Source organism: Octopus bimaculoides, chromosome 14 (assembly GCF_001194135.2).
Source record: "Octopus bimaculoides isolate UCB-OBI-ISO-001 chromosome 14, ASM119413v2, whole genome shotgun sequence".
In the NCBI taxonomy this organism is placed as follows: Eukaryota; Metazoa; Mollusca; class Cephalopoda; order Octopoda; family Octopodidae; genus Octopus; species Octopus bimaculoides.
In genome coordinates this window covers 15,236,909-15,247,772 of record NC_068994.1, presented here as the reverse complement: position 1 = coordinate 15,247,772, position 10,864 = coordinate 15,236,909, and the positions used below count along the sequence as shown (strand labels likewise).

Below are 10,864 nucleotides of genomic sequence, written 5' to 3'. Positions count from 1 at the left end.
ATACCTACACACATGTATGTACAGTGTTTGAAGAAATGTTAATAAATATCTAATAAATAAATATACAAAGAGACACACACAAACTTAAATAATTCTTTGATATTTTTTAAAATTGGTAATGTAAGAACTATCAATAAAGTGCAGCAGTGGTGAAGTACATTTAATACCAGGCAAAACCTTAAGTCTGTGATTACAAAGTTACACCACATAAGTTTTGTGTTACAGAAGTCTGTAATGGAAATGCAAGTAATTTTATATCTTTATTATATAGGTATAATTGTTATTTCCAGCAGACTGAAACACACACACACACACACACAATAATAATCTATAACATAGGAAATCATTTTAGCTACTATTTTGACATGAACTGTCAGACTAGTGCATAGCAACAGCCTTTGAAGATGTCATAAACAATAAGCATATGTATGCTGGCTGTAAGTGAACACAATACGTTATACAACCAATAAAGTGTTCTAAACATTCAGTGCCTAGGCACCTAATACAATTTTCTAGAGAAATATTGTATATGAAAATGAAATATCTTCACAAATTCCCTGATACTTGATCTAGTTTTTACAAACTTCCATTATAACAACATATAATCCTTTATATGAATCAAAACTTTTTTTCTGGGATTACATGTAGGAAATTCACATCATTCAGCAGTTGATACACGTGATTTAGTAAAGCGTATATTTTATTCATCTGCTCACAACTTGACTATAAAGCATTTCAGTTATTAGTACCCCGACCGCTTATTTTAAATGCTTCTACTAATCTGATTCACGTTACAGATATTTTGTACAGATCACACTGATGGAAGCAAAGATAAAACTATATATAATTTTGAAAGGAAAATTTCATCGTAATAAATTGATATAATATATGAATAACATTACAATATTGGGTGAGTTACTTCCCTTGTATTACACTAGCATTTTTCAGAAGATTTTTTTTTTATTATCAAAAAAAAAAACACGAAGAACAAAATTTGATTTTTTTTTTCTCTCTTGAAATATGAGGAAGAATAAACGTGGTAGAAGCAAATTCATTTTTATTTATTTTAAGTACCACTAAGTTCAACTGTGAGTGAAATCCCACAAACTGAAAACAAACAAGCTGGGTTGCTTGCAATTTTTTACAGCAGATTACAATAAAATTCTATCACTAGGTGGAGGCGGAGGGTGGGAAATGTTCATTTTATATAATGAAAATAAAAAAAAAAACGATGTGGTTTAAAAGCTACAAAAGTTTGGTTCAAAGCAATTTAAAAAACAAAAACAAAAACAAAAACAAAACAAACACTCTAAATATGGCATGGTAAAAGAGAAACAAGATTCATTTTTAAGAGGTAACACTACTGTTAAATTGCACCCATACATACACACACAGCACAGTACTACTTTAAAGTGTATGTTACATTAAAAACTGTGTGTGTGTGTGTGTGTGTAAGACTAGCTGAAGGGATAGGCAGTGTCCATGGCCTTTGACAGACCTCCTAGACTGAAGAAACTGGAGCCCTCAGTGTCTCTCTCTCTCTCTCTCTCTCTCTCGAAGCAAAAATCTGCAGGAAAGATATGAGTAGGAAGGTAATTCTAGAGAGCAGACAATGCAGGAAGGAAGGACTGGCTATACTGCTTAGTGCATGACCTGGTGGGATTGACTACAAGGATAATAAAGAGAAACGAGTGGGACCGTAATGCCTGAATGGAGGTGGTATAAAAGCTAATCAGTTACAATGAGCAAAGACCAAAATAGTTGGAGAGAGAGAGAGGGAGGATAGTACTCCTGTGGGCCAAAATCAGGAGTTCAGTGAATAGCATTTTGTATACTAATACTTATACTGCCCACACTGCAAAGTGATTGGCTATATGAGCAGAGAAAATGTAAGGTTATGAGGTCCCTCTAGTCCTGTCTCATTGAGGACTATTCAACATTTCTCGTGTTGGTACCATGAGAAAATGTACTCAGTACACTCTATAAAGTGGTTGGCATTAAGCAGGCCATCCAGCTGAAGAAACAAGGATGAATAACACATAGGAGTACCTAGACTTTGGTAGCAGTCACTCACAATAGAGGTGATTTGGACCATGATGAATTGTTCATTTCATGACAGCATGGAAAGCAAATGTGAAATGATGGTGATATGGGTGTATGTGTATAAATACATACAGATATATATTGATTTCAAATTTTGGCACAAGGCCGGCAAGTTTAATGGGAGGGTATAAGTCGATTACATTGACCCCCAGTATTCAACTGGTACTTATTTTATCAACCCTGAAAGGAATAAAGGCAAAGTCAACCCTGGCAGAATCTGAATACAGAATGTAAAGATGGATAAAATGTCACTGAGCATTTTGCCTGGCATGTTAACAATTTTGTCAGTTCATTGCTTTAGGTACCGATATATATAATTTCTTTTGTAGGAATGATAAACCAGAATACTATTAGAAAAGGAATAAATTCATAAGGCTTATGCTTTCCCAAAGGAAATGCATAAACCTTATGATAGGGTCTGGCATCAACTAAAATTGAAACCAGGTTGTAAAATCAGTCAATACTTTTGAGAAATTGCAACTAAACTATAATATGAACATTGATGGTTTCTGATTTAGGTACAAGGCCAGCATATTTTTTTTTTTTTTTTGAGGGGAGGGTATTAGTCAATTACATGACACCAGTACCTGACTAGTACTTTATTCCATTGACCTTGGAATGATGGAAAGTAAAGCTGACCTCAATGAGATGTGAACTCAGACAATAAAGAGCTAGAACAAATAGAGTAAATCCCTTGACTATCGCAGGTGTTACGTTCCAAAATCCCCTGCAATAGGTGAAAATCCACGAAGTAGAAACAATACTGCACTGTATATTTTATTATTATTATTATTTCTATAATTTGTACCGTATTTGATGGCCTTTAAGATGCACGAGTGCATAGGATGCACCCTAACCTAGGTTAGACTTTTGTAAAATAAATTACCACTAAAGTAATGTTTTAATCCCTCCATTTACCTGTATAACTTTATGTTATTACCGGTAATTATAAACAATTTATTGCTTCCACATTTGATACAAACATATCATAGATGATTGTTCACCAATAGATGGCAGCACACGTTTTGTAAACATACGTAACCTCTGATGTATAATTTCAGCCAACAGTCACGAGTTTTGAGCCTACACTGAGTGCATTAGATGCAGGGGGATTTTTAAAGGTATTTTGGGGTAATAAGGGTGCATCTTATAGGCCATCAAATATGGCATATATCTATTTTGTTATAAATGTAAAACAACACCATGGAGGAATCGATGTAATCTTAAATAATAAACCACGATAGGTGAACCCGCAATATGGTGAGGGATTACTGTACCACAATGCAGCTTTCTGATGTTCTAACGATGCTACCAATTTACTGCCTTAAATAATAATAATGGTTTCCAATTCTGACACAAGGTCCAGCAATTTTAGAAGGGTAAGTCGATTACACCAATCCTAATGTTTGACAGACACTTATTTTATTGACCCTAAAAAGATGAAAGACAAAGTTGAGCCCAGCAGAATTTGAACTCTGAGTGTAAACAATTCTTTCTACGGCATTTGAACTTCGAATGTGAAGTCAGAAGAAATGCTGCTAAACATTTTGCTCAGTGCAGTAATGGTTCTGCCAGCTCACCACCTTAATGATAACAATAATAACAATCCTTTATACTGTAGGCACAAAGCCAGCAATTTCTGAGGAAAGGTAAGTCAATTATATCGACCTTGGTGCTGAACTGGTACTTATTTTATCAACCCTGAAAGGATGAACGGTAAAAAAAATCAACCTTTGCAGAATTTGAACTCAATGTAAACATGATACTACTAAGCAATTTGTTCAGCATGCTAACAATTCTGCTGGCTCACTACTTAAATAATAATAATAATAATAATAATAATAATAATAATAATAATAATAATAACAATGGCTTCAAATTTGAATAATAAAGATGATGACAATGATAATAATAACAGCAGCAACAATAATTACAATATTTTACATTGGAGCAGAGCCATAAATTAAGGAGACAGGATAGAGTCAATTTAATCTACCCTAGTGGTAGATTGGGATTTATTTTATTGGCTACAGAAGGAAGGGTGACAGGAAAAGTAAATTTTGATGATGATAAATCATAATTTCTTTTTTTTGAATATAGGCAAACTATTTGTAAGAGAAAGGGATAAAGGTGATACTAATTATTCCATTAGCATTACTGCTATTATTTCATTAACACCAGAGAGGCTGACATTGAAAATAAAATACAAAAAGAGAATCAGAAAATATTACAGAAAAATGAAACATTTCCAAATTGCAGCAAATTAGAAAGTTGATATTGATAAAGGAATTTTGATAGTTTTTTTTTGTTTTTTTTTTAAACATTGATTTATAGGAATTGAAAATTTGCAACATTCATGTTTCTGCAATCCAAAGACAAAAAAAATAAATAAATAAAATAACCCCAAAATGATTAAGAAAATCACCAGAAGAACGGTAATTTCTCACCTTATCTTAAAAAAAAGTGTTATTAAAAAAATATATATATTATGAGAGTTAAATCTGAGTTAACTGTTAGAGGGAAGGAAAAAGGGTTATTAAAGCAAGGAAGCAATAAGAAATTAAGTTGATGAGAATATAGGAGCTACTGTAGCAGCTGCAGTAGCTAAAATGTTTTATGAAGTCCAGAGTATAGATTTAGCAGTGGAATAAAGAGCATCAGAGAGAATTGTAACTATAGAATTGTAGAGATTATGGTGTTTCAACCAAAACTAGAAGAGGCAGTAGTAGTTTATGCCAAAGCCTTCTTGCTTCGGTGAGTTTCGCTTGAAAATCAGGCTTTGATAACCAAGTTGTGATACTAAAATAACATTCCGATACTTCTACTACTTCTACTCCTCTGATACAATAATAGCAAGCTAGAGTATTGGACATATAAGCAGATAGCGAAACTGAAGGAGATAATTTCTATTTCTGAGAAGGATTTGTTTATGTAACATTGGAACTAATCATAGTAAAAGAATTATTTTTTATTCATTAGTCTGAAAAGGCAAGACAGTCAGTACCTATCATATTTTGGTAATGGTTACATTTTGGCAACAGTGATTTCTTCTGTAGTCACGGTGTAATTGGTTTAGGTGAGGGACAGTAAGTGAAAAAGTGGTGGTTTTAATGCATCTGCAAGAGTTAGTAAATGTGCAAGTAAAAACATTCCTAACTGGAATGAAAAAAAAAACCAGGTCATGGACTCTGTTCATTGAAAAATTTCTACCACCCTATGGCATCCTCATAATAAAAATAATAACAAGCAACAGTAAAGTTTGCATGCAGATGTGCATATCAACAACACAGACATACATGCACACTGGTGTACATACACAATGTTTTTCATGTGCACACATGTTTCTGGGTGTTAACTTTAAGGGTAAACAGGTTTATTTAGTGAGTCAAATTCTGACACCTAACAATTTTAGCATCTGTCTATGTTCTCAGAAAACCTATATGAGTCATAATATACAACCTAAAATATTTATAACTTATGAGCTTTAATGCATGATATATGAAAACAAACAAATCCAAGAATGCACTGTACTAGTTATGGATATAACAGTGTGTTTGTGCACATAGGCATCTTATTCAAGTAATGACTGTAATATCATTACAATTTTTATAGAGCTGTATTGGTAGAATTATTAGAACATCACAAAATGCTTTACTGTATTTGCTTCAGCTCTTTATTTGTTGTTGTTGTTGGCACTCCGTCGAGGGTTCCAGTTGATCCGATCAACGGAACAGCCTGCTCGTGAAATTAACGTGCAAGTGGCTGAGCATTCCACAGATGCGTGTACCCTTAACGTAGTTCTCGGGGAGATTCAGCGTGACACAGTGTGACAAGGCTGACCCTTTGAATTACAGGCACAACAGAAACAGGAAGAGTGAGAGAAAGTTGTGGTGGAAGAGTATAGCAGGGTTCGCCACCATTCCCTGCCGGAGCCTTGTAGAGCTTTTAGGTGTTTTCGCTCAATAAACACTCACAACGCCCGGTCTGGGAATCGAAACCGCGATCCTATGACCACGAGTCCACTGCCCTAACCACTGGGCCATTGTGCCTCCTCAGCTCTTTATATACTGAGACTATCGTAACAAGATCAATTTTGCCTTTTCTGCTTTTTTTAAGGGGATTGGGTCAATAAAATAAAGTACCAATAAAGTACTGAGGTTGATGGCATTGACTAACCCACCCTCATCAAAACTGCTGACCCATTAGAAAAAAATATTACAATGACTTCTTTACCTAAAACATACCTTTATACAAATATAAATAAATTTAAAAAAAAGTAAAACAACAATTGGCTTGTAGATTAGCTAATCCTTTTGCAAACTATAGTTGTTTGCATGACTGGGGCCTATTTAAAGTTAATGTAGCATCAAGATGCATAAAAAACTACTTCTCTAATATAGCATGCTAATTTATCACAAGTAGAGCTTTAAAATTAATTAGCAGTTAGGTAAAATAACAAAAGTACAATTAAGTCTCTTGCTCACAGATACAACAAAACACAAGCAGGACATCGACAGGTGAACAAATAGTTCAGCCTTTATCCACTCAGTTATTTGGTCTACATGCTAATTAGGAGAGTAGTAGGGATAAAGTACATCATTCTTGGATACACAAGAAAGTTATTGTGTGTGTGTGTGTGCGTGTGTTCAACATCTGTCTTCCATGTTGGTATGGGTTAGATGGTTTCAGAGGATCCAATGAGGCCAGAGGACTGCATTGAGCTCCAATGTCTGTTTTGGCATAGTTTCTATATCTCGATGCCCTTCCTAGTGTCAATCACTTTACAAAGTGAACTGTGTGTGTGAGGGAGGGAGGGGAGAGAGAGAGAGCAGCACTAGTGAGGTCACCAAATAATTCACAAGACAAGGAAAAAGACCCCTCCCAATGAGTGGGATTGTAGTAGGGAGGGAGGTGGCTTTAAACAAGATAGAGGGAACAAGTACAGGTGTCTTGCTATGGTGGTCACAAAGTAAAAGAGAGTACATTCAAGATACAAGAAGGTGAGTACAAGAGAGAACACAAAGAAACAGGAAGCATGGGTGGATAAGTTCATTAGGGTGTGAGAGGAGAGTGACAGGTGGTTAGATATGAATGTAGTGAATGGAACAAGGATGGAGGTGTAGTCGATGGTAAATACCAGTATGGAGTGAAATTAAAGAATAGGAGTGGCTCAGGAAGGAGGGGATGACAAATAACAATATCATAAACCTGTAGATAGATAAAAAGATATGGAGATGATGTGAGGAATGAGAGAGATTACAGTGATAGAAATTGATGTCAGAGGTATGTAAGGGTGACTATAGTAAGTAATAAATAAAATAAATGTGCCCTTTTAAAGCCTAGCCAAGCTCATGGGCCTGGTTTCCCCGGTTTCAATGGGGCATGTATTCCTCAGTTGGACAGGACGCCAGTCCATTGCAGTGTTACTTATTTTTGCCAGCTGAGTGGACTGGAGCAACATGAAATGAAGTGTTTTGCTCAAGAACAAAACGCATTGCCAGGTCCAGGAATCGAAACCACAATCTTACGATCATGATGCTGAACACCCTAACCACTAAGCCACGCGCCTCCACTGACTATAGTAAGTGGGGAACAAAAATGGGGATAGGCTGTTGACAGCAGATATGACAGAGATGTGAGAATGGTAGCAGATAAGAGGTGGTGTTAAAAAGAAGGTAATGGAAGTCCTAAGATGTGCCTCAGACAAAATGGAGAGATAATTGGAGGCACAGAAAGGGATGATTAGCAGAAAACAAAGTGGGAAGAAATGATACAGAAAACGAGGGTGGATTTTAAAAGAAAGTGATACCATGGAGAGAGGGAGCTAACTGGTAGCACAAAAGGAAATGAAATATGTGCATATTCTGTTCTTGTATGATTATAGCAGTTGAATAGAGGCTGTGGTTAGAAGAGTGGGTGGATAGGTATTAGAAAGATAAGAGGTGGGGTAGGCTTGACAGGGACAGATTACTGGAGCAGGGCCCAAGAAGTGTATAGATATAAACATAATGTCTTTAGGATTTCAGACTTTGTTGAAATGGATTGGTTTTCTTGAGTACAGCAAATTAACCATCATCTCAGTCCTTTGATACTTCTTTTTCTGAAGCTCATCAACCTGAGGTTGGTCATCCACTTTGTCCCATGTCCTTTTGGGGTTTCCTTCTTTCAAAATTTCTATCCAATTTTAGTGAATGGGACTTCTTTATGCAACTGTCCTCATCCAATGGCCATACTATTGCAGTATTCTCACTACGTTTGATGCCTCTAATACCCAGTTTTTCTCTCAACATGTTTGCACTTAGTTATATATATATATTGTTGTTGGCACTCCGTCGCTTACGACGTCGAGTGTTCCAGTTGATCCGATCAACGGAACAGCCTGCTCATGAAATTAACGATGCAAGTGGCTGAGCATTCCACAGACACGTGTACCCTTAACGTAATTCTCGGGGATATTCAGCGTGACACAGTGTGACAAGGCTGGCCCTTTGAATTACAGGAACAACAGAAACAGGAAGTAAGAGTGAGAGAAAGTTGTGGTGGAAGAGTACAGCAGGGTTCGCCACCACCCCCTGCCGGAGCCTCATGGAGCTTTAGGTGTTTTCGCTCAATAAACACTCACAACACCCGGTCTGGGAATCGAAACCGCGATCCTATGACCGCGAGTCCGCTGCCCTAGCCACTGGGCCATTGCACCTCCACTGTATATATATATATATATATATATATACACTGACATTGCACATCTAATGGAGCAGGCTGGTTTCATATCCTTCAAGCCTCTGCATGTACTCTGCATTCACAGTCCATGCTTCACTACCTTGTTGTATTGCTGTTTTTACACAAGCATCATACAATCTACCTTTCACTCTGATAGAAAGACCTTTTGTTACCAACAGAGGTAATAACTCTCTGAACTTTCTCCATTCTGTTCTTATACTAGCAACTATAATTCCAGAACAACCTCACCACTGCTAATTATGTCACCTAAGTAACAGAAACAATTTACTAGCTATCAGGAACTTCCAGGGCATCTGCTCTGTACAAAGTCTACTTTCTCTTAATATTCCTGTGATTCGACAGCACCTCTTGCATGTCCATAGCATGCACTGAGCACATGCATGGAATTTCTACCTACACTGTTCCTATATATTGAGCTGGGCCATTTTTCTAAAGAGAGTAAAGTCCTGTCTGTTTTCTGCCAACTAGAAAGTAAACTTTCAGGCCCTTTTATTCTAGGTATTGCTTCCACACCTGAAATTTCTTTTCTAATTTCACTACAGATGCTGCTAAAATAAAGAGGGCATGAGTAAACCAAAAAAAAAACAAAAAAAACCCCAATTATCTGAAAATTAAAATTATTAGTTTTCTTTCGCAATAATGTAAGAATTCTCTAATAAATTCTAAGACTTGATATTCTGTTTGATTAAAGAAACAAAAATAAAACGAGGAAAAAAAAACAAACAAAAACAGAAAGCACTGTCATTCTTAATATTCAGAATAGTCAATAAGAGAAACATTATTAGCAGCAATTTGTTAAAGCCTCTAACCCCACCCACAGCAGCCAACATTAGAAACCATTCCACTCAATCAATAGAAATTATTCTTTTGACAGAAGTCTTTTATAGCAGTACTACTCACTTGTATGGCTGTCTTGACAATGACATTAGTTGCGTACCTAATTCCTCGGTGGCCGAGCTGTAGCACTGTAGAGTAGCCAGCATCTCTTGCATGTGCTAAATAGTCATCTATTTCCTGTAAAGAAAAGAAAAACAAAATGATTAATAATAACAGACAAAAGAATTTTTCCCCACTCCAAATTTTAAAAGGAGGGAGTGGGAGGAAGGGAGGGAGGCTCTATTTGAAAATAAAACATCCAAAGCAGGTGTGTTATGTAAGAGGTAGTAATAGTAGTAGCCAGACAGAATAAACAAAAGAGATTTTTGAGATGAAGCTGTAAAGTAAGGATTCACAGAGAGATATTGATATCACTTAGGTAAAGAAACTAAGATTATCAAACAAAAGACAATATTAACTTCAGGAAGACAAAAGTGGTGTGTGTCCTCAGCTGCATAGTTCTAAGTGCAACAGATATTTAGTCTGTATGTATGTATGTATGTATAATTATGTAAAAGGGTGTGTGAAGAAAAGTAGTGTATATATGAATAGAAAAATGACTAATGACTTAAGGATATGTATGAAAGTACTTCATGGATAATTAGTATATACCAGCAACCAGATGGCTAAGACACATTTTGGTGATCTAATTTGAACAACAAAATAAAGAAAGGTATTTCAGTTCAAGTCAGAACACAGGAATATAAATATAAACAGAAAATTATTAATATAAATAAGCCTCAGAGAAAAAAAAATTGTAATAATTCAATGCGATAAATTATACCGCAATTATAAAGTATTCATGTACTTAACTATATACACACAGCATATACATATGCATTTATATATACATATATATACATACATATATATATATACATATATATATACATATACATATATATATACATATATACGGTTTAGATATAGATTCAAGGCTTGAATATGGTACTTATGCGAAGGCACCCGAATATCACATCCCAAAAGGATGGGTGATTAAAATCAAATAATAAGCAACACGGATTTCAAAAGTGATTGCAGTACGCACGTTTCATGCTACTTCAATTTATTTAAGTAATGTGAGCATTACCTTAAATGCAATATGAAGAGCAATCTTCAGCTGCACGAAAAAATGTAGAAAAAA

General features: G+C 35.6%; 1 protein-coding gene across 6 annotated transcripts in view; it reads right to left on the bottom strand.

Annotated features, from left to right (window-relative positions):
• Window positions 1-10,864, bottom strand: part of LOC106876365 (receptor expression-enhancing protein 1) — a 189,950-nt gene that overhangs the window by 46,635 nt on the left and 132,451 nt on the right. For all 6 annotated transcript variants that reach the window (XM_014924867.2, XM_014924871.2, XM_052972689.1 and 3 more), the window contains one exon: window positions 9,745-9,858. In XM_014924867.2, coding sequence (XP_014780353.1) covers window positions 9,745-9,858 — 114 coding nt within the window. The remainder of the gene's footprint in view (window positions 1-9,744; window positions 9,859-10,864) is intronic.